This window comes from Papaver somniferum, chromosome 9 (assembly GCF_003573695.1).
Source record: "Papaver somniferum cultivar HN1 chromosome 9, ASM357369v1, whole genome shotgun sequence".
NCBI lineage: Eukaryota > Viridiplantae > Streptophyta > Magnoliopsida > Ranunculales > Papaveraceae > Papaver > Papaver somniferum.
Window position 1 is genome coordinate 193148217 of NC_039366.1, and position 24600 is coordinate 193172816.

Genomic DNA, 24600 nt, shown 5'->3' on the forward strand with positions numbered 1-24600 from the left:
ATCCTAGATTAATAAATCACCTCACAACAATCTTAATCGTATGGTAGTGAAACAAGACGTCGTGGAATCACAAACGATGAGACGAAGATGTTTGTGAGTAATTTTATACCTTGCCTAACAGAGAACTCTAACGATCTCAAGCCAATCAATATGATTGTACTCGTACAATAGAAGATGCAAGATCAGATCACACAACTACAATAAAAGTAGTATCGGTCTGGCTTCACAATCTCAATGAAGTATTTATGTCGTTAACCTGGTTTTAGAAGAAGAAAACCAAAGGTTAAAGGAGAATCGACTCTAGCTTAAAAACTAGTATCACACGGATGTGTGGGGATTAGTTTTTAGAGTTGCTAGATGTCCCCTTATATAGTCTTTCAAATAAGGGTTTCGCCTTGATCAAAAAGCAAACTCTATCCACCGTTAGATGAAAACCTGATTTAGATTCAAGCTAATATATCTCAACCTTTAGATCGAAATCTTAGCTTGTCATACACAAATGAAATGCACGCTTCTAGGTTTGATAACCGTACCCAAACGTGTGCATAGTTGGTTCAATAATAGTCAACCAAAAGGTTAGCCATTTAAGCATTTCATACCAACCATTTTCTGAAAAAGCGGGGGTCTAACAACACCACCCAATATTTCGCTTAACAATTTGTATGGACTAACTCCGAAATACTTTGCTAGAGAATCAACTAGACAGTTAGACTCAATCTAGACAAAAAGTATCTCAAGGAGTTAATATCTCAATCTCTCAATTTAATCTTACTCAAGCAAACTGCGAGTCTTGATTAAAGAGAGATAACTTGGACGGTACCAAAGACCAATGTCCAAGGATCAATCAATATCCATCAAAGGTCGAATTTCCAATTGATGATCTTAACACACAACCTGTATTATTTTAATCATATAAAAATATAATGCGGAAAAGAAATAACACAGACACCAGAAGTTTTGTTAACGAGGAAACCGCAAATGCAGAAAAACCTCGGGACCTAGTCCATATTGAATACATATTGTATTAAGCCGCTACATACACTAGCCTACTCAAAACTAACTTCGGACTCGACTATAGTTGAACCCTAATCAGTCTCCCACTGATCCAAGGTACAGTTGTACTCCCTACGCCTCTGATCCCAGCAGGACACTGCGCACTTGATTCCCTTAGCTGATCTCACCTACAACTAAGAGTTGCTGCAACCCAAAATCACAGACTTGATAATAAACAAATTGTCTCACACATATGTATTATTTCTTTTTCTACATTATATTGTTTGTCTTTATAATTGAGATATCACAGGTTGTGCGTTGATCAATCACAGTAGATAGGTCCAACCTTATTTGTTGGATATTTATTTTAACTGCCTTAGTAAATTAAGACATACACGGTTTGACTGGGGTATATAATAGTTTTACCCTTGCCTAGAGAAATAAGATACGAGATGTCATATATATCACTAGAAAAACTAGGTTATCCCTTTACAATAGATAATATACCCATTTTCAAACAAAATCTGGTATTTAATGATACGAGGAATGAAATTGCGTTTTTGATTTATGACTGGTTGTTTACATTACATATTTCCAGAATTGACAGGCATTTTCCATTTTATGGTCGGTTATTCGCAATCAGAAGAATACAATGTTTCAACCTGCCAATTGTGGGTTTATACAGATCTTCAAAAATATACTTGAGAATTAGTGATTATGATTTATTTTTTTGAACTATTGATATCATAAAGATTTATTTTTTTGAACTATTTAAATTATACTCCCTCCATATTTGAAAGATTAATTAATGTCATTTTTTCAATTTGGCCTAAAATAAAAAACAATATAAATTTTTTTCGGATACGAGGGTAATATAGTTCTTTGAAAATAATGCAGAATTTAAAGACAATGACATTGGTAGTACAAGTCACCAACATTAATCTCTAGTTTATGATTGTGCTTTGACTGGAAAAAGGGGCTTTTAAATGAGGTGTTTTGTTATAGGGAGGATAAAATATATCTTATGGAAGGAAAAAAACGATTTATCCAATGGTCGGCACATCAGTTAATCCAATAAAATGCTTTAAGAAAAAAAAAAAAAAGTTTAATCCAATAAAATCTTCCCCATATGATGTTTTCTTCCTCCCTATAACAAATCTCCAGAATGAGGTGTTAAGAAGTGAAATGGTAATTTCCTTTGCAAAAGTTACAGCAGTGATCCAGTAAAGTCTGTAACGACATTTCTATAAAACCCCCGGCGTTGCCCTAATAACTCAAATCCCATTCTTATCCTCCTTATAATCAAACCTCAGCGCCTCCTTTCCTCGTCTAAAACCCTAATATGGTAAACAAATCATCTCCTTCTACTCAATCCTATTTTCTGATTGCCCTAATCTCTCTCTTGTTCTTCTTTTATGGTTTTGATTCATTTTTTTTTTCTTTGATTTGCAGTGATAAGATTATTTTTGTTATTTAAGAATGTCAGATGATGAAGTAGGAAAGGATGAGAAAGAGTTGGATCTTTCTTCTCCTGAAGTTGTTACTAAATACAAATCTGCTGCTGAGATTATCAACAGTAAGCTTTCTCACTCTCTTTTTAGGGTTTTAGCTTGTTTTTGTATTTTGGTTGTCTTATTTTATTTTGGTTTTGTTGATGTGTGTTGCAGAGGCATTGCAGTTGGTGTTAACAGAATGTAAACCTAAAGTTAAGATTGTTGATTTATGTGAGAAAGGAGATGCATTTATCAAAGAGTAAGTTTTTTCCCCCTTGAAGGTTTTGTTTGGAGATTTGGATTTTTTTTTTCTGATGATATTAATGATGTTTTCTTTTTGTTAATTTTTAAAAGGCAAACTGGGAAATTGTATAAGAATACAAAGAAGAAGATTGAAAGAGGAGTTGCATTTCCTACATGTATCTCAGTTAATAATACTGTATGTCATTTCTCACCACTCGCTAGTGATGGAACTCTCCTGGAAGAAGGTGACATCTTAAAGATGTGAGTGTTTTTTTTTTTGTTTTTTTTTTAGTATGATGATGTTTGTTGGTTTATATGTTTGCTTATGGTTTGCTCATGATGGGTTTGTTTTACTTGTTTTTTTTTATGACAGTGATATGGGTTGCCATATTGATGGGTTTATTGCTGTTGTTGCACATACTCATGTTCTTCAAGAAGGACCAGTTACTGGTAGAGCAGCTGATGTTATTGCTGCCGCCAATACTGCAGCTGAAGTAGCATTGAGGCTTGTTAGACCTGGCAAGAAGGTAAACAAAAAACATTTTCTGATTGTTGAACTAGAAGCTAATAATTCATGTTATGTGGGGTACACATTTGTACTCTTAATTAGCTTGTTAATGGTTGTTTCTTTATGTTTATCTCTTTAGTCAAGGGGATTCATGATTCGTCTAAGTGATGTCACAGATCTTAGCAATGGATGAATTTCCAAATGATGCTTTAATGTCATAGTTACCCTGATAGATGAATCACATTGTAACTTTTTTGTTCTAGTTTATTGCGTGCTTTATTTATAAAGGCAACTTTGCCGAGGTGATCAGAATGATATTGATTTCCTCTTTTTCCCTGTTGCCTATATTGATTTGGCTATGTTTTTTTTTTTTTGGGGACAATCAAATATGTATTTGTTGTCCAACATGTTTTCATAGTGAATATTTTAGCAGAGAAACTTTTGTCTTACTGTACATTTTCTACAAAGAATTTCACAAATGATGTGTACTTTAGTACTACCACATATTGTTTTTTCCCTTCCAAAGGGGCAACTTTGCCGAGGTCATCAAAATTTATTTGGTTTCCTCTTTTTCCCTGTTGCCTATACATATTGCTTGGCTATGCTGTGATATCTGGGGTCATCGATGTTTTGGTGGTTGATCCTGGTGTTTTATAGCCAGATATTCTTGTCAATATACACAGAAGTGTACTGAATGTGTATATTAGATCTTATGACTTTTTGTAGTTTTTGTAAAGGTGCAACTTTGCCGAGGTCATCAATATTAATTTGGTTTCCTCTTTTTCCCTGTTGCCAATATTTTACTTGGCTATTCTATATGATTTTTGGGCAAACTTATTTTAGCTAGTTTGTCTAGTCTTATTTGTTGCCAATATCTTTGTTTGTGAATACATACTAGTCCTGGTTGGGTTTTTGTGATCTGATGAGACACAGATAGGCGGGCAACTTTGCCGAGGTTATCAATTACATTTGGTTTCCTCTTTTTCCCTGTTGCCGATATTATAGTTGGCTATGTTTGATTAGGTAGCAATCTTGTCTTGTCTTTGTTGGTTGATACAATTCTTTCGTAGCCAAAATTGTTTGCCAGGGACACACTAGGGAAGGGGAAGGAGTATATTCTATCTTTTGATAGAGATTGAATTTAATAAGTTTTAACAGCCTTGTATCATTTGTTTTCAAGTGGTTGTGTGTTCTTTTTTTCTGCCACATTTCTTTGTTTGCGTCCTGAAGAGGTTTTGCTCAACATGATCTTTCTAAATGATGAAAACTTTAAATTGCTACGGAGCATGCTCCAATTAAGCTCTTTTTTGTCATAGTTACACTGATAGAAGGTTGTGTTTTTGCCTCAATATCGTCTTATCAAAGGTTGATAGACTCACCTTTTCTTTTTTGGTTATGAGCATCCAAACTTTTGTTATCGAGGGAACAAGTTTTTGTATGAGATGTACCAGGTTTAGTTAGTGGCAAGTATTTTTTAAAAAATTGTGCCCTAGTGATGATTACGTAACAGAAGCTATGGGTTTGACATCCAAGTGAGGCTCTTTTGTCATAGTTACTCTGATGGGGCAAGTTAGTAATTAATATGCTTTTGTTAGTTCAGAATGAAGCTCTTCATTTCTGTGATGTCTGAGTTCTTGAACCTTGATAATTCCTTGTGATGCAAAAATGCTCCATATTTATTGCAATCTATTCTCGAATTTATAGTGATTATTCATGTTTTGCTTACTGATGTATTTTTTGTGTGGCAGAATAAAGAAGTAACTGAAGCTGTTCAGAAGGTTGCTGCTGCCTATGACTGCAAAATTGTTGAAGGTGTGCTCAGCCATCAGCTCAAGCAGTTTGTGATAGATGGAAGCAAGGTTGTACTCAGTGTTCCAGGTCCCGAAACCAGAGTCGATGATGCAGAATTTCAGGAGAATGAAGTTTATGCAATTGATATAGTTGCCAGCACAGGAGAAGGCAAGGTAAGGATACACGATGCTTTGAACTTTATTCATTCATCCAAGTTCACTCTTCTAATAAATCTGCTTATTCTAATACACAATCTGCAATTGTCAAAACGTCTCAGCCTAGGCTGTTAGATGAAAGGCAAACTACTGTATACAAAAGAGCGGTGGGAGAGAGTTATCAGTTGAAGATGAAAGCATCTAGGTTCATCTTCAGTGAAATTAATCAGAACTTCCCCATCATGCCATTTTCAGCTAGGTTCGGCTTTCTTATCCCATTTTCTGACAACTTTTTTCTGCATAATTACTTTTATTTAGTTTATTCTCTTTACACAGCATTGATGTAGTTCTCTTTTTTTTGTCTTTCTTGTAGGGCTTTGGAAGAGAAGCGTGCCAGGTTGGGATTAGTTGAATGTGTGAATCATGAACTTTTGCAGCCATACCCTGTACTTCATGAGAAGCCTGGTAATGATCTATTCATGTGTAAAGTTGAATTTTGGTTCACAATTGTTCGAATCACTTTTTTTGTTCACGTTCATTATTAAAATCGATTGGCATCCTACCATGAGGCTCATACTACTGGCTATATGCAGGGGATCTTGTTGCACATATCAAGTTTACAGTTCTGTTAATGCCCAACGGTTCCGATAGAATCACGTCTCACGCTCTTCAAGAAGTGCAGCCAACAAAGACGTTAGATGAAGAACCTGAAATCAAGGCTTGGTTAGCTTTGGCCACAAAGTCGAAAAAGAAAGGAGGTGGAAAGAAGAAGAAAGGTATGTTCAGTTATCTACTGTGGTTGTATAATCTTATTCCTTGTGAAGGCATTATCTAGTTTTGGACTGATGTATTAATGAGGCTACCTTTGTGTTTTGGTGATGGCACAGGTAAGAAGGGTGATAAGGCTGAGGAGTCTACTGAAGCTGAACCTATGGATGCAACCACTGCTTCCCAAGAATGATAGTTTTTTCAAACTTTCTAGGTTCCCCATGTTTAAATGACCAGGGTTTTTTGCGTTTGGTACTGTGTTTGGATGTGATGAATGTTGAGCTTGTCCATTCTAATATTTGAGTACTAGATCTCAACTGTTGATTTTGTTGTCTAACAGTCTGTTTAAGTTGCATTAGTCCCCATACTTGAACATTAAAAGACGTAACCAGCACCCTTGACACCTTGATTTTCTTACTTGTTTTACCTCTATATGGAACTCAATCTGGAACCAATAACTATGGTGCGCTCAAATGCCTAAATGTGAAAAATGACTTTGTATTGGAACATTGTATATTTTGGTTGATCATCATTTTTCCGGCCATGGGGATTGTGTAGGTTTTACTGTTTTGTTAGGCAACAGTTGATGTTTGGTAGATTTCCTGGGTAAAGGATCTTTTCCTTCTTCATAGTGGCACCTAACTTACTCAAATCTGGCAAACTCCCCTCACTTTGATTGAAAGCTCTCTCACTCCGTGGCCCTTGCTCTAAGAGGTCTCATTTCAGAGCAATTAGTAGTTAGTTTGTAATGTCAAAGGGCATAAATCATATCTAAACTGTGGATTCATTCATCTGTTCCAGCTAATAATAATGTGGATTTGTTTATATCAATTTGGCCTATGAAGACAGAAGTATCCTGTTTCATGTTGTATGTGTTGTATAATACCATTCCTGAAACAGATTCTTAGACTGGGAGCAAGATGTAGCTAGTTGTACTGAAAGTAAAAGCAGTAAAGGAACAATAAATCAAGACTACGTTGTGCAGCTGCAAGGTTGGTCCATCTGTCGCAGCTAATAAAAATGGATTTCTTCATATCAATTTTGTATATGAATGCGGAAGTTCCACGTTCAACAAATCCTCCTTTATCACCTGATAGAAATGCAGCACTTCTGTATTCATACTTTTCCGACTGTCTGGCTACAAAGAGAAAAGTTTACACGTTCTGATAAGAAAAACAAAATGCTGAAATGCTGATTTCTATCTAGATTGCCTGTTTTAAGAAAACAACAAGAAACATTCACAAGCTTTACAGAGAAGACACATCCGTGTGTGTTGCCAAAATTTTGAGATTAGCTTCATAGGTTACCAAAAAGTTGAGATCTAAATCACTCCAACGACCCTATCTTAGCCTGCATACCTACTAAGTGAAATTACCAAGGAGCACTGGCCTTCCAAGAGTTTTCATCTACTCTTCTGCAAGCTTTCATTCAACTATAGCTTCTCTGCCCCATTTCAAAAGATCTACTGCATTTTTTTTTCTTTACAGTTCTATTGCTTTTTATTTCCTTTCCAGATTTACTACTACTTCTTGATATCTTCAAACTCAGTCACCGAGCTTGCGAAACTTATATATTTCAAATAGTCTAAATGTGCCTTTTCGCTACAATTCTCAGGTTGATCAATAACTGATTGTGGGGGACTAGTATTTCCATTTTCTCCTTCATTAACAGATAAAGGAAGACGCTTATGTTTCCCCGAAACAGTTTTTCTCATCGGCTTCATATCACTGCCTGCCTTGCCTAATTTAAAAATTAAACAACATGGTATAAGTAACTAAATAGCAACAGTTTGAAGTTCGATACAGACTGATAGAACAATCAGAAGGAGATGCTCAGCAAAGATACCTAGAGAACTTTCTTCCGGTGGTGGAAGGCCAAAAGCACCACCAACTTCTGCTAACCAGTCTTCCTTGCAGTTTTCTTTACAATGAAAACCTATAAAACACAGGAATTAATTAGGAAAGTATGTTGCACTGTCAAGTGAAGGAATGACTCATATCCAACAATGTGATGATAACAGAGCTGATTTGGAAGCAATCATTGCCTTCTTCATCCAGTAGCATCGGTTAAAAGATAATTGTGAAGCTGTTTTTCAAGGAAGAAGCAAAATTGAATGCAGTCAATCAAAATTTTTCTTCATAATCAGTCTTCTTGCACAAACAAATCATGCTAGAACCCATGGAGAGAACATAAATGGCGAGCTCCTATCATTGGTACTCACGGTTGATGCTTTTTTCATCATTGAAACTAAAAGAGTGGAATTGGTTTAATAACTTAAAAGTTGGCAGGTGACAATGAATTCTGAGATCAGAGCAAAATGCTCATCCCTCAGGGAAGCAGTTAGGTGGGCAGGAGAAACGGGATTTCAGAAGGTTATAATTCAGATAGGATTGCAGAATGGAGCACAAACTCTTAAGGTAAAAGCAAATAAGTTAATCAGTACTGCCTGGCAACATCCACAAAGTTGTATATGCCGAATTGGATAAGCAAGTCATGAAGGATAAGTTTGTGAGTAATGAGACACTTTATAGCAAAAAAAAGTGAAAATCAGCAGCTGTTACCTGTCTTATTAGTATTTTTTTCTTCTGAGAAATGGTCAGTGGCGGAGCTAGGAAGTTGGAAGAGGGGGTAAAAATCATTGCCAAACAATGAGTTTGTTGCGGCCGCATGTGGCAAAACTTTTTTAGGCGATTTAGCAACTACGAAACAAAATCTTTCCTCTTTTAGGCCTCTGATGACTAGTTAGTAAACGTTTTTGCACCTTAATGATTGGAAACATTTTTTCCCTTGATAACTACGTAGTAAGCACGTCATAGACAATTGACGATATAAAATGCTCCCTCCGTTTTTTTTAATAGGCTTGTTTTGTTTTTAGAGAAAATTAAGGTATTTAAGAGAACTAATTGTTGAAAGTGAAGTTAAATGGTCCCCATAACACTTGTCATCAAAAGAAGTAAAGTGAAATGTCCACATGACACTTGTCAGCGAAAGAAGTAAAGTGATCCAAAAAAAATAAACCAAGGGAGTATTTGATAACCAAATAATGCAACTATATTTTTCTTGATTGTTGGTTACACACGTATTTGGGCTAGGATAGTTGGGCGCTTGGTCTCTTGACAGACTTGGTGGACTAAATTGGTTTGGATGGTGGACTAAATATTTTTTTTCCAAAAATAAAGGTTAAATTTAACACATGCTATGGTTTTATCAGGGTATACACTATACAGCCAGGGTTAGTTCCCTTTGCTTCCGCCCATGGAAATGGTACTGAATTCAGGGTTTAGTGCAAAAAGAAAAGTAAACAAAGTTGAGAATTAGGGTTTGAAGAAATGGTAGAGCTTTCGTTGAGAGAAGTGAGTTAGAGTCATTCCATCATCATCTTCATCCTCTGTTTATATAAGATTTCTCAATTACGAATTAGGTTTGTGTTTTCTTTTATAATTCGTGTTCCTGGAAACCCAAACGTTTGAAGTCTTAGAATTTGACTCTGTTAAGTTGTTAAAAAGTCGACGAAAAAAACAAAGTCAAAGCAGTTTAAGACAGTAAGATATAAGGAGTGCCCCTATGATTGGGTAACTGTTAATTGATAATGATGGCCTTTTCTTGGCAACTCTAACAATGTGACTGAACTATGGGCTATCAGAGATGGTGTTAATTAATTGTTGACCGTGATTCTCAGTTTGCTAGGAATGTGTTTAGGACTTGTAAGCTAGGGTTTGATGTGTGGTTTGACCCCTAGACCTTTTGCTCACTTGGTTGTGTTTCCAGTCAGTGCCTGGTAAACTAGCCGAAGACGAACCAGCCCTGAAATCCTATTGCTATAACAATGTCATTCCAAGTTGTTTTAACGGTGAAGATTCAACCGCCAACAAAGAGGCACTTAAAATCTGAAATCCTATTGGTTGTATGAATGTGGAGCCATGTCCGTCCGCCACGTCATCCTAAACCGAAGTGTCTCGAGACTCCGCGGAGATTGTCTTATTATACCCCTCCCTCCCTGTAAGTTTTCAGACAGAAATACTTTGAAAAACCAAACCCTAGCATCATAATCTCCAATTCAATCAAGAAAAATATAAAACAAAATGACTTTTAGGTATTTTTTATTCGTAATTCTATTCGTTTCATTCTTCTCTTACTCTTTACAAGCAAAGTCAGCTGATCCATACAAGGTAAAATTTTCTTACAAATTTATCCTGTTAGGAAATTGATCCCCTAATCAGGATTTCGCAATTAGAATGTCACATTGATAGGGTTGTTGTGTTTTCTGACCCATTGGTTTCCGAAAGATTCAATCTTTTTTGTAATTAGGTTTTCACAGATCATCATGGGGGCGTTTTACCCCAATCCAGGAAAATGCAAGACAAGTGTCCAATGGATGTAGGAAACATTTGGAAAAAAAATACTGTCTTGCTCGCATTGGGCAGTTGCCCTCACAGCCATAGGAAACATGTATTATGTCTAGAGTAGTATTAATAGTTACTAATTGATTGATGCATTTGTAGGTTCTTGGAGTTGAGCGGGACGCGAATCAGCGACAAATACAAAAAGCTTTTCACAAGTATGGTTTTCTGTATCCCCAATGTTATGTTTATTACTTGGTTGTTTTGGTCTGTCTTATACATTACTACTAGTAGTAACCACTAATCTTGTAAATGTCATTTGATACTGGGTTTTGCAGGCTCTCTCTTAAATATCACCCAGATAAGAACAAAAACAAGGGTGCACAAGAGAAGTTTGCTGAGATAAATAACGGTACTAATTTGCCTTTTCGTAATTGTATTTCTTGGAAGAATGATGCACTGTAGTTTATATTTACAACTGAAGTTACCGTTGGTAATCTCTCAGATGATTTAATATGTTTTGCGTATGCGCCTGTTACTTGTTTACAGCATATGAAATTCTATCTGATGAAGAAAAGAGGAAGAACTATGATATGTATGGGGATGAGACGGGGAGACCAAGATTTGAGGCTGGTCCTGGTGGATATAGTCATTTTTCTGGAGGCCACCCAGGGAACAGTCACTTTAACTTTAGGCCAGACGAATTTCAAAGAATGGGTAGGCAGGGGAACTCAAAATCATTCTCATTTTCGTTTGGTGGTAATCCTAGTGGAGGTGGTAATTCGTTCGGGGGGTTTGGTATGGAGGATATGTTTTCCAATCTTTTTGGTGGTGGCGCGAAAGGGGGGTGGAACCCATTTGGTGGTTCAGCTGGATCTCAATCTAGGTCTGGGACTTCCTCTCGTAGCATCCCGACTATCACTTCGAAGAGTTTCAAGAATGAAATAGCAGAGAAAGGAGTCACTTGGCTTATATTGTCTTACACTCCCACGTCAAAGGGACATCATGTACTAGAGTCAATGATAGGTGAAGTTGGCAGCTTGTTAGAAGGAGCTATAAAGGTAAGTGTTTGCTCTTTGTAGATATATCCTCTGAACCGCTATTCTTTATCCATTGAATAATTCTTACGGTATATGTTACTATTGCAGGTTGGTAGCATTAATTGCCAAGATGAGAAGTCCTTATGTAAGGAACTTGGTATAACACCATCTCATTCAGCTCGGGTATTTGCTTATACATACGAAGCAATAGACAAAGCTTCCCTGACGGAGTACAATGGTGATATGGATTCAAGAAGTCTAAAAGTCTTCTGCCAAAATCATTTGCCAAGGTTTTCAAAACGGGTGGACTTAAGCCGTATTGATTTTCCATCGAGCACTGAAAACCTACTTCGAGTGATGTTACTCTCAAATAAGAAGGATACTCCTGTAATCTGGCGTGCTCTCAGTGGCTCGTACCGCAAGCGCTTCACCTTTTATGATGTAGAGGTATGTATGACTCAACATTCCTCAAAACTCATCAGAGTTCTTATATATTGGCACCCTTTGACAATTCCATTGGTTGACTGAATAAACCAATCCAGTTGATCTGGGCAGTGTCAGAACATCTAACTGTTGCCGTGTTCTTTAGGTTAGAAATGCTTCCACTAGATTTTGATGATACATATGTAGGTGTTTTAGCCTCAGGCCACTTTGATAGCGCGGCCTGCCATTGTAGTCAAGGTTGTATTAAGTTTCATCACTATGCAGGTTGGTGGCATTTCTGATCCAGCAGTGAAAAAGCTAGGAGTGGATGCACTACCGGCAGTTGTCGGTTGGCTTTCAAATGGGGAGAAACATGTACTGAAAACAGGGATAACCGTGAAGAAGTTAAAATCTGCAGTTGACGAGCTGAGTTTGTTACTTGATAGTTTTGAGAAAAAGAATAAGAAGGCAAGATCAGCTCGCCAGGGGAAAAATCCACAAGGGAATGATTCAGAAGGAAAACAGCTGCCTTTGCTTATGGCTTCAAATTTGGGTTCCCTTTGTGGAGACAATACTCCCTTGTGCATTATTGGTGTTTTCCGTTCATCAAAAGCACAGGAGAAGCTAGAATCAGTTCTCTCCAATGTGAGTGTAAAGCTTCGCTGGGACATTCTTTTCTTTGGTTGTGACATTGATCCAGAGTTCAATATGTTATGTTTCATTTTTGCAGGTCTCCAAAAAGTCATTGATGAGGCAACAAAACCAAATTTCTAGTTCCGGTGTTTCTATTTCATACGCGTTGTTGGATGCAAACAAGCAAGCTTCATTTCTGAATTCTTTTGACAAGAAAGGTTTCAAGTCTATGGACAAATTTCTAGTAGCTTACAAGCCTAAGAAACAGAAATTTGCAGCCTTCACAAATGAAATTACAATGGAGGAAGTGGAGAGGTTCATTGGTTCTGTTCTTAACGGGGATATCAATTTTTCCAAGACATTACAGAAACCCGTCCTCAAGTGAGAATAGAAAGCAGTTGATGTATATCTAGCGAGATGTAGTTACAGTTACGTACAAATTTTGTTAGTCGTCAGTTGTTTGTGCGCGTGCTTCTGAATTGGATACTCCTTCAGTTCCCTTTACCAGTTGAGTTTCTCTCCTAACTTGTGTATATATGAGAGTGAGATGTTCTCGTCTAAAATAATGAAATTTTGCAGCCCTTGTTTTTGAGACAAGGGGGCTGCAGTTGTAAATTAAAACAGAATTAATCAGAATGGTCCTTAAACTCTAACTATGCTATGTGCACTCCCAGCTGTAGCTGGCTGGAGTAGTTGAATAGTAAATTGAGCCCAACTTGTATGAAAAAACTGAGAAGTGGCAAAATTCAGACCACTAGACCTTGGGGTGTTTTTATCCATTCCGGTAAATGGTCAACTGGTCAAGATTGACTGTATTGAACAGATAGGATGAAACATCAAAGTCTTTGATGGGGTGCTCAACTATGATGTATAGTGAACTGAAGTAGTGGATTTCCCTTATCGTTTAGAATATACTAATCCAGGGACTTCTTTTACTCTGAGAGTTCGGTGGTCATAAAACACACTGAAGAATTCGTTTCATTCTCTTCATATTATATGGTTGGGTTGAAGGATCTCTAGATGACTATGTCCTTCAATTCAGTTGCTACTGGTTTCAACTCTTCCAAGGTATCTATCTTTCTTTTTTCGTTTTTAGTTAGAATTCTTATGTTTTTGATATGTGTTTGGGAACCTTATGATTGATTCATGTCTTTGCTTGTAGATTATGTCTTTTACGTGGTTTGGATTACTGTTAGGAGTAGAAATTCTTTATGACTGTAATTTATTGTTGCTTAGCTGATTGAGTCGGATGTGTGGTTGTATTTCAGTGGTTAGTCTTATCTGTTCAGCAACTTTGTGCTGGAGAATGAGGTGCAGATTCAAAATCAATTTTTTTTTTGTTGTGCTTACCGGTTCACGCCGACTGTAGTCCTTGAAATTAACGCTGTCAGGAGCACTAGTTTCAAACTCACACTTGAATTAAGGAACCTGTCGGTATTTCTTTTGTTGCTTGTTAAATGGTTCTTATGCTACTTGCCTGTGTGAGAGGTTGACCATTGGATATTCTGCACCTCTGTTCAGAAATTACCATCATTCTACTACTTTAGGATCATGTTCATCACTATGTTGTGTTTTGAACTAACTAACCGGCTTTAACTTAACAGCAGTTGCAAGCAAAACATTGGACTCTCGCAAGACCTTATGGAGGAGGGTCTACTTCAAAGGCTGAGTATGTCACAGCTTCCTCGGGGCTTTGTTTTGGTTCCAGAAAGGGTATAAAGTACGGAAGATTCAGCCTTATACTTTCGGCTTCCAATAGTAATCAAGTTGCTGCTGACACTGCAGATAAAGGTTCGAGTGGTTCAGCAAAAAATGTTGCAAATGAGCAATTGTTAGCAGCCAGTTCACTTGCTGAGAATATACAGCTCAAGTCTAGTGCCAAAGCTGAACAGGGTCCTCAAACAACAGGATCGTCTAATGGGTCGCCAGTTACAACTGACGCAGCAAAGGAGACGACACCTTCTTCTAAATCACCAAAAAGATCATCATTGACAGCGAGGGAGAAGCTTAGAGCAGCTCGTGTTTTAAGTCGAAATAACACAGATTCCAAGCCATCCAAAAAATCAGTACTAGGGAGCAAGGTTTTAGATGCTTTGAGAGAAAGTGATCGTGAGAGTGGGAAAAAAAGAATGGGTCTTCCTGAAGCTCCTTCAAATATGCTTGATGATAGCAGACGAGGGATGCCAAAGCAAGGACTGACCTGGGATCTTCCTGGTGGTAATGAACTGTTCTTCATCATATTCTCGGCAACCTTCATTGGCACACTGATGTTTGCAACGGCTTTTGTCGTGTGGAAAGTTGGAGCCATCCATTTTAATGACTAGCTAGTGAATACTAATTCAGGTGCAGGTGAGCTGCATCTTTGTTATCCAAACAAGCTGCCTTCAAGCATAGATGGGAAAACGAAGAATCCCTACTTCCTTTCAGCCTTTCAGGTACATGTAAAGCATCATCTTATTACATCTCCCCAGATTTTGTGTAAACTATATGCATTAAGGCCAACTTTCTGTTTCGGGCAAGACATACATACTTCTCTGAATGTACAGATTTTGCTCCCACCATATCTCAATTGTAAGTCTAATTTTATGCACCTCAGCAGTACAAGATGAGGTGACATTAGCATATGAGCTACCTGTTTTCTTTTCCAAACATATGCACCTCTCTAGTTGGAATAACTAATCGGCAAAAAGGCCGAAGACTTGCTAAAGCAGGCGAACTCGAACTTTGTGTAGCACCTGGTTTGTTGATCTGTTCTCTCGTATCTGAATGTGAAGTGGCGTACTGTAGTGAAATAAGTTGCAATGTTCATAGTCCAAAAAACCATTCATGCATTATGCAGTCCATTCTTTTGTCAATCGACTCTTAGTAGTGAGCCATTTACTGTGCTTAATTGAGGGCTTGGCTTTGGATTTTTGTACTCTAATCTTGATCCTAGCCCATACAATAACCTTGTTAGCTAGTTGCTCTCAAATTTAGGAGAACTCGGTGCTTTGAATTCTCCAATCTGTTGGGGTAAATATCATGATCTGTGGAGTATGCACCTTAGAGACCACTATCTACCAAATAGTGATCTGAAGGAGACCACTATCTACCAAATAGTGATCTGAAGGCGTGTTGTATGGTCTCTCTAGTCTTTCTTCTTATCCCCCTACCAGACGGATGTATATTTTCTAGTTGGACAAACAAAAGGGGTGAAGGAAATAGGACACTGGGTGACACCTAATTGGTGGTATGCAAATAGAATAAGAAGGGATCACGTGGCTTGCACGGTGCCAATGGCATAGTTGGAGAATGTTGAGGAGGTGTTAACTTGAAGAGATTATTGGGGGAGGAGAACCTGAGAAGGCTTTTCATGACAGCTCATGTAATTCAATATTAGGCAGTACATATGAAAAAATGATTTTGTGCAAACAAATTAAATTAAAAGATTTTGTGGAGTAGTATTTATTTATTACTCTTGGATTTGGAATCTGTTGACCGCCAGTTGTTTGTATGACTATAGGGATCAAGAACAAGAAGCACTTGACATGCAATTTGTACAAATTCTTTCATCACTCAACCATGCTATTAGCATTTCGGCTAGCTAGTTAATCTTTAATCGTTTGCTGAACCAATATAAACCATATCTTTTTTTTTTTTTTTTTTTTTTTGAAAATAAGATTTGTATCGGAAGACTTCTGTTAATCTGCGGATTTAGACTCTTCAGAGACCATTTCGTGAGGAATGGCTCTTCCAATGGCTGAATTTTTAAGATTAACATCAGCAATAGCAGTTATAGGGGGAATGTTGTTTAAGTTACAGGATTCATATGCTTTGACAGTGTCAAAAGCAATTGAAGGAATTAATAAGCTAGGAGGTTCTTCATTCCAGGAAGTTGTATTATCAGAACTTCTTCCCTTCTTTGCTAACAAGTCTGCCACCTTGTTAGCTCTCCTATCTACACATTGAAAACCTAGAAAAGAGACTAAATTCTTAGCTAATAATTTAACTTCATCTATGATGGCTATACATTGCCATTGGACTGTTGATTCTCTGCCTTGAAGATACTTGATTGTTGCCTGGTTGTCTCCTTCAATCACCAATTGTTGTATGTTGTTTGTGACTGCCCATTGAGTTGCACTGAGGAGAGCTACAGCTTCTGCCTCTTCTGATGAGAAGGTCCTGCTGCATCCCATTGCTGCTGCTTTGAATGTCCTTGTCCAGTTGCGTAAGATGAAACCAAAACCAGAGTTAGCTAATTCAGATATCTAAGAGGCATCACATTTTATTTTATAAGTATTAATAGCAGGTAGAGACCATATTATCTTTGTGAATTTTACTATACTGCTCATTGTGTTCAGATTTCTGCAATCAGGATGCTAATAAGCAAAGTGTCGTAGTTATATTTGTAGCTAATTGTTCTGGGGTTCTTTTTTTATTTTCAAAAATTTTGAGGTACCTCTCTTTCCATATAAACCAACACTTGGTTGCTGCCAAGGCCATGGAAATAGAGTGTATGTTCCCTGTTTTCCATTCATTATACTGATATAAGAAGGATTTATGAGCAGAACTATTTGCAGAAGTATTAACAGGATTAGAGTTAAGAGGAACTCCCTGAGATTGCATTGGAGGTAAATTCCAAATAGCAGTTGAAAATGCACATTCGAAACCATATATCTGGAATGGTGATCCCGGACTAAATGTGATGGGTCAGTATCTTTACGGCATTGAAGGAAAAAAAATTACACAGGAATGTTCAGGACGCAATCCAAGTCTATTTGCTACGGAATAACACATTTAACATGATTTTGCAAACTTTTATAAAGAAAATACACGAAGACTCTAGCTTATTTAGCTAACTTGTACACAAATAATAGGATAGGTCCTGAAACATACTAAATTACAGCGACACTCTGACCGAAAAGAAACAGAAAACAACACTGAAAGAGGTTTTATTCATGGTGGGCTTAAGATGAACTTCATTACTAGTTGTAGCTTGATTGTCGTTTTACGATGTATTTTGACTACTTGCAGTAGATGTTTCTCTAATAAAATAGTCCATCTAAAATAAGAGATTAGTATGCCGAAATAATCCAAGGATGCCAATGGGGGTACCATTTTGCTTGAGGATGTACCAATATATATAAAAGACAAAAAAAACAATTGCCTTTGGATTGGTACACCCCCAAGCAAAACGGTACCCCCATTAGCAGTCCACTATCAAACAATCAAACAGACTGGATTAAGATTGGGAATGGATGGTGCACGGTTGCTATAAATGAAACTTCTCTTACTCCCTCCTCCTCCTACTGATAGCCTACCTAACTGAATCATCCAAACAAGATCCTCAGCCCACCACTTTGAATTTCTCTTCCAAGGTCTAATCATCCCTCCCCTCCATGCATTGCCGTCCCACAATTATTTGTACGGTTCCTGCCTCTCAATGCCAAACAGACAAAATCCCTAAGACCATAATGTATATCAAAAATCATCATATGGCTGTTTCTAATTTCATTTTCTTTTTTAGAAATAAAATTAATAAAAATCTCAAAGTAGATAAAGTATTTCATTATTGACTGATCTTTTTAACTACCAAAAATAAAAAAATTGTTTTCTAGATGTGCTGGTTGCCTTGCTCAAGTCAAGACACATAGCACTTATTTTGGTTGGTGACAAACAAAGAACTTGATTATAAAATTTGAAAAATGGTGGCAAGAACTGAGGGGGAAGTCATGGTATTCCAACGGGAACAAACAAAAAACAAATGGGCAACTTTCGCTCAGTTTTTTAGTATACAGTATATGCAAATCTCTTTCTGTTCGGCTCAAAAAAACCTCTTTCATTCTTACAAGCAACAACTGATACATCAGCTGGCACAATATCTTTCGATCTTGCTGGAAGTTGACCAAATGAGTGTACTAAATAGTGATTGAGAGGGGTGGGCTTTTTACGCGAGGAACGAATGGTTGGATTCATTGGTGTTTGTTGGTCCATATTTAGTCCCTATTATGCTTTGAATGGGATTCAAATTTCAAACGATCTAGTACATTTTATCAGTAGCAAGCTATGTTGTAAAAGGCGTGCGCCTTTGACGCTTAAGCCCCAAAGGCCCACTAGGCGTAGGACCAGCGCTTAGCAAAAAAAGACGCCAATGCAAGGCGATATGACCAAAAAAAAGATTATTTTTTTCTGAGTGCCTAGGGAGCGCTTAAGCCCTAGGCCAGGCCAGGCGATGGGCTTGGCGCCTCGCTTCGCCAAGCGTCTTTTACAGCATAGAGCAAGAGTGTACACTACCTTGGTATCCGGACAGGTGAAGTTACCACTTTACCAACTTACACTCGGTTTTATTTATCAGAAAAAAATCAACAAATCAAGCTGTCGATGGACTAGCAAATCATACATTGAACAGGAGTTAACAACTCAACATGGTGGATGGTGGGAAATACGTAATTCTTACATTATTGAACCAAATTTTATTAAACGATTAGATGGGTAAACTTGCACCTCTGTTTTCCATCCTTGTCTCTTCTGTAACAACTGATGTTTTGCCCAATATAATTCTTTTTACCGAGCAAAAAGATCATGTTTTCCATCCTTGTCTCTTTTGTAACAACTGATGTTTGCCTAATATAATTCTTTTTACCAACCAAAGTTTTGTACGGAACTATCGAGTAATTCAAATAAAATAATTGTTTATATTTTCATTAATAAATAAATAAATTTTTATTCCAAAAAAAAAAAGAACTTGCACCTCTGTAACAATATTTTCAGTTACGTATCCATGCATCAAGCTGGCTCCGAAGTCCAATTTGCCTACATAAGACAATTTTTGGCCACTATAGTCTATTTAGTACCCCGTAGATGGCTTGCACACGGCACACCCGTTCCTCAAGGCCTGGCTCCGCCCCTGATGCCAAGAAGGTCATTGAATAATTTCATATCAGTTAGATTTCACTAAAGTATGCTCTTCAATGATGTTTCTACCCTGGAAAATGAAAGAGAGGGTAGTAAAATAATGCTCCCGTCTTGGTTTTAACTGCCTTTGCCACTATTTTACTCCCAAAGAAAATACATTACTAATAGTACAATTTACTTATGACATACGCCAACAAATATCAGCAACAGTCTTAACGCATGGTCAAAATTGGAAAAGCAACGGATAAGCCATTGGCATTCATCTTACATTACAGTAGAATGGCCGACTTAAAAATGGACCCTATGGGTACGAAAGAAAACAAATCATTCCATATTCAAACTTTAGTAGGAGTCATAGTCATAGTCATGTTTACGGATGGATTAGTTTCTTTCAGCCATAAATGATTAGAATTGATAGATAGATGGTGATGTGATTTGTTTAATATATAGTATCAATTATTTCTTCAATCACTGCACGTGTATAGTTTTTGTCCCTGCACATTACCAGATACAAATAAATATCCACACTTAAATCATATCTCAATTAGCAAGACACTGTTGTTCAAGTGAACTGCTTTTTCAATTCGACTTCCGTCTAGTTTAGCATCACCCAAACTCACATGATTGCTAGAGGCGTGTACCCTTACTAGCGGGCTGCGTAATAAAATAATCCTCGTTGTTGGATTCTGGATTGGTATTCACGTAAGTTCGTATGAGTATGGAGCAATGATGGACACACCGAGTAATTGCACCGCGCAATGCACCGTGAGTGGAATGAACGGTCCGAGATGGAGCGGGCTTAATATCTGGAGGGAGTGGGGCGGAAGTGGGTCCCACCCCCTCTCACATGGTGCAATCCGTTGTGAAAAATTCGATGCGATAATCATTTTTGATGAGTATATATTAAAATTTTATAGTAATTTTAAGATCATGCTGGCTGGGATCTACGCTAAAAGGGTGGGACACTAAACTTTTTCGAGCTCACTGGAATCTGGTTTTTAGCGGTGGCGGAACCACATTGGTGGAAGCACTAGACCTCACTTATTTTTCAATCTCAGTATAATTTTATTTACGTTTTTGAGAATTTTAGTCATTTGTGGGAGTTAATATGGATGATAATGCTGAAACTTTTGTATTTCGTGGGGTTAGAAAAGTAAATTATAAAAAGATCTTTTGTTTGATCCACCGAAGAGAACTCTTGGCTCTACTTAACTTTTTTTTATAGGGTACATTGGTTCCTAGATTACATCCAAACTCTTCAAAATTGAAATCGATTTGGCATTTAGGTGTTCGAACCCCTCCCTCAACTATCAGAACTCCATTGATTTCAGAGTCTAAATTTAAAGCTTCTTAAAAGGGTCTTTTATTATATTTTATTTTATTTATGGAAGAAATAAAAATGTTTATAGATGAACATGACAACGTAATCTTAATTTCCAATAAAAAAGTACGGTAAAAAGATGATAAACATGATTTATCGGAGTTTTGATGAAATTTGGTTTTATAAGTCATTTTAAAGTTTGGTTTTTAAACATATTTTTGAAAGTTATTTTTTAACGTGATATATAACTACTATTTAAACATAGATATATCATGTGCTATTATTTATCGTGTGATGTGGATTTTTTTTTCAATTTTCGGAATTTTTCAGATCATGGATTTCACTGTCTAGATTTAAGACTTTCATAAAAGCATTTTAAATGTAAACGATATAAAATTTTCTCGATAAATCTAACATTATTCTGAGTTTTAAGGGGAAAAACGATAATTTAATAGTTCAAAAATAACCAAAAAAATAAGGAGTTGGTTGGATGCCTTTAGTTGATTATATCAACAATCGAAGACGAAAGCAAGTTTTATATCCGATTTCTAACACAAAGCAGAAGACTTTAGTAATACTTCATACGGAGAAGATGTTTTCAAGAAAATTGGTAATGATAGGATAGTATGAGAGGAACATGAGTATTTCAAGGATGTCGACACTTATAGTGAAGACATAATAGGAAAACAATATGGAATGGGTAATGGAATGCAAGTTAGCACGCCAAAAGTTTCATCAAGGATAGGACACAAAGAGGATACTTCATATATCCAATATATGTCAAAAAGGAGTACCAGCATACTTTGAGAGAATAAAAAAAAAAAATCAAACATCAACATTGTTAACATTAGGTGTGGTATAATTCTCGAGACTGTAGCCAATTTAGGCATGTATCGGTTATGTACGACTTTTTCTTTTTCTTTTTTGACATAAAAATATATTGATTAGATAGAGTTTCAATATATCTCATTTGTCCTTGAAGTAGAGTTCAAGGCTAAGAATATGTCCATAGAAGGAGTTTCAAAAAGAAAGATAAGAGAATATCCAGAGTCATCCAAGGTTGCCACTGCATTTGCCTTGTTATCTAATGCAACAACCGCCTTGTTGGCTTCCTTACAACAATTAATTACATACCTGCGAAGTTTATCTCCAAATCCCGTAGGTGGAAAAGTCCAGATGTCCTGGATAGTAATATCATTAGAAGCATTTCTAGAATAGGTTTCTCGAGAAAGTTGTTTATAGAGGCTCCGTTCCATTTGCACGATTGTAAGGATGTGTTTTGGGTGAGAGATAATTCCCTTGAACAGTTTATCACGACGTGCCCTCCATATTATGTTAGCACATATATCTTTCTGTTAGCCTTGACTAGTATCCCAACCTGTTGGGTTAGTGGTCCATTCAAGCATCCATTGTTTAACATATGGAAAAAAAGAGCCAAGGGGAAATGTGATGTGGTGTGAGATAAACCACACGTTTATCGCAAATGGGAAAGAAAAAAATAGATTCTCAAGAGTTTCATTATAATGAGAGCACAAGGGAAAAATATTCCGGACTTTAAAATATTGAGACAGTTTAGTCGTGGTGGGTATCATATATCTTGAATACATTTGAAAATGAAAAGTTTGATCCTTGGAGACGTTTCAATGTCCCATACTTCAGTCTAAGAGATCTTAGAGGAGGTTGCTGAATTATTGTTTCCATGAATGAAGTTGTAAATAGATATCGACGAGAACATCCCATTATTATTTAGGCTCCACCCAGGAATGTCCTTACCACTATGATTGATACGGATAATAGTTATTATCGCGACTGATTTTTGTCGAAAATGGTGTGTGAAAGGGGAAGGAATCCATCTATCCTCTCAAATATGGATTGTTCCACCAGATTTTATTTCCTATATACAATGGGGTCTGATTTGATGCAGATGAAAAAGCGGGGGTCTAAAAACCACATCCAATATTTCGCTTCGACAATCTGTATGGACTAACTCCAATATATTTCCAAGAGAATCAACTAGACAGTCAGACTCAACCAAGGAAAATACATCCAAGAGCTATATATCTGTTACTCAATGTAATCAGCAAATCAAACAGATAGAAATCGACGAGCCTGATTAATATGAGAAAAAACTTGAACGGTCCCAAATACCAAGGTTTAAGTGTCAATCAAATTTAATCGACAACCAAAGGTTGGATTTACCAATTGATTGAACACACACAACCTGTGATATTTCAATTATATAGAAAATATAATACGGAAAAGAAATAACACGGATACCAGAATTTATGTTAACGAGAAAACGAAAATGCAGAAAAACCTCAGGACCTAGTCCAGATTTTAACACCACACTGTATTAAGCTGTTATAGACTATATCCTGCTACAAGTTAACTTCGGACTGGAATGTAGTTGAGCCCTAACCATTCTCACACTGATTAAGGTACAATCACGTTCCTTGCGCCTCTGAATCCTAAAAGGACTCTACGCACTTGATTCCCTTAGCTGATCTCGCTCACAACTAAGAGTTGCTACGACCCAAAGTCGAAGACTTGATAAACAAATCTGTCTCACATAGAAAATTTTATTGAATAGATAAAACTGTCTCCTACAGAAATACCTATGAGTTTTTGTTCAGTCTTTTGATAAATCAGGGTGAACAGGAACCAATTGATACACCGGTCTTATACTCCCGAAGAAAAGACTAGTAATATCAATCACCTCACAATAACTTAAATATATAATAGTAGAACAAGTTATTGCGAAATCACAAAAAATGACACGAAGAGCTTTGTGATTACTTTTCATATCTTACCTATCAGAGATAAATCTCGAGCAAATATTAGAGAAGATAGTACCCAATACGATAGAACAAAGTAAGATCAGAACACACAACTACAGAGAAAATAGTTGGGTCTGGCTTCAGAATCCCAATGAAGTCTTTAAGTCGTTAACCTATAATGGTTTTAGGAAAAACCTAGGTTAAAGGAGAATCGACTCTAGTCGCAACTAGTATCACACATGAGGTGTGGGTATTAGGTTTCCCAGTTGCTAGAGTTCTCCCTTATATAGTCTTCAAATCAGGGTTTGATAACTTTGAAACTTCATTGTTAGATGAAACCTGATTTAAGATTCAAGATAATATCTTTAAACCGTCAGATTTTCTTTGCTTGTTACACACAAATGAAATATACTTTTATTTATATATGGGTGACCGTACCTAAACGTATATATTGAGTTGGCTCAATAACAGTTAACCGAAGTTACCCATATGAACACTTTTCTCTTATCCCTGTTCATCTTAACACTTCTAGATCAATTGATAATCAAATGAATCTAATTGTGTTACTCATAGATTTGTTCAATTTTTTATATTCTCGTAGAAGTATACAAGACACAATTGAAGCAAAATCGGTTTGATTCAAAATAATCAGTTCATGAACATTTTAGCCACGGTTTGCAAAGATTGCATTCCTTAATTTATAATTGTATTTGTTCATGAGAATGAAATCATACCACCGATTTAATAACTTGAACCACTTAAGTTTGCGAACGGGTACGCGAACTTAAGTTCCGGACATTGGTCACAAGCAGACAGTTTGCAAAGGGGTATGCAAACTGTAGCTCCGGATCGAACTCAGTTAAAACCGTTTGCGAACGGGTACGCAAACTTGGTTCCCGGACTTCAACAGTTAAATCAGTTTGCGAACGAGTATGCAAACTTAATACCGTGACTTAAACAGTTGAATAAGTTTGCGAACGTGTATGCAAACTTGCGGTCCTGAATTCCAACAAAACAGTTCGTACACTAAGTACACAAACCTTAATGTATCCAAACATGGGTTTTAGCTCTTAACTCCCATTTCAATCATTGAAACATTCTTATAAGACGGGAATAGTTGTCTCACACAAACTATTGGCTTAAAAGCAATTTTCAAGTAATCGAATGATCAATACGAAATATTCCGAGCCTACATCAAATGACTGTCTCACACAAATCAGG

General features: G+C 36.9%; 2 protein-coding genes across 3 annotated transcripts; both read left to right on the forward strand.

Annotated features, from left to right (window-relative positions):
* Positions 1-2218: 2218 nt before the first annotated feature.
* Positions 2219-6451, forward strand: LOC113310952 (ERBB-3 BINDING PROTEIN 1-like). Its single transcript, XM_026559772.1, has 10 exons — positions 2219-2338; positions 2446-2569; positions 2661-2745; positions 2841-2990; positions 3103-3256; positions 4986-5201; positions 5306-5442; positions 5557-5648; positions 5777-5959; positions 6071-6451. Exons 2-10 carry the CDS (start codon positions 2473-2475, stop codon positions 6142-6144), a joined length of 1188 nt encoding a protein of 395 aa, XP_026415557.1. The 5' UTR covers positions 2219-2338; positions 2446-2472; the 3' UTR covers positions 6145-6451.
* Positions 6452-9977: 3526 nt separating this feature from the next.
* On the forward strand, positions 9978-15011 carry LOC113310235 (dnaJ protein ERDJ3A-like). 2 transcript variants are annotated; one of them, XM_026558832.1, is made up of 8 exons: positions 9978-10120; positions 10454-10509; positions 10630-10703; positions 10841-11352; positions 11440-11778; positions 12040-12399; positions 12485-13455; positions 13992-15011. In XM_026558832.1, exons 1-7 carry the CDS (start codon positions 10034-10036, stop codon positions 12770-12772), a joined length of 1716 nt encoding a protein of 571 aa, XP_026414617.1. In that variant the 5' UTR covers positions 9978-10033; the 3' UTR covers positions 12773-13455; positions 13992-15011. The 2 variants fall into 2 exon arrangements, with proteins under 2 accessions (XP_026414617.1, XP_026414618.1); XM_026558833.1 differs by having other exon boundaries at positions 13995-15011.
* Positions 15012-24600: the final 9589 nt, after the last annotated feature.

What these genes read in the sequence shown, in the direction of transcription:
- LOC113310952 (XM_026559772.1), top strand. Translation starts at nt 2,473, where the DNA reads ATGTCAGATGATGAAGTAGGAAAGGATGAGAAAGAGTTGGATCTTTCT. An exon ending in GGAGATGCATTTATCAAAGA is followed by an intron (nt 2,746 to 2,840) that starts GTAAGTTTTTTC and finishes AATTTTTAAAAG; the next exon opens with GCAAACTGGGAAATTGTATA. An exon ending in TTGTTAGACCTGGCAAGAAG is followed by an intron (nt 3,257 to 4,985) that starts GTAAACAAAAAA and finishes TTTGTGTGGCAG; the next exon opens with AATAAAGAAGTAACTGAAGC.
- LOC113310235 (XM_026558832.1), top strand. Translation starts at nt 10,034, where the DNA reads ATGACTTTTAGGTATTTTTTATTCGTAATTCTATTCGTTTCATTCTTC. An exon ending in ATACAAAAAGCTTTTCACAA is followed by an intron (nt 10,510 to 10,629) that starts GTATGGTTTTCT and finishes TGGGTTTTGCAG; the next exon opens with GCTCTCTCTTAAATATCACC. An exon ending in TGTTAGAAGGAGCTATAAAG is followed by an intron (nt 11,353 to 11,439) that starts GTAAGTGTTTGC and finishes TTACTATTGCAG; the next exon opens with GTTGGTAGCATTAATTGCCA.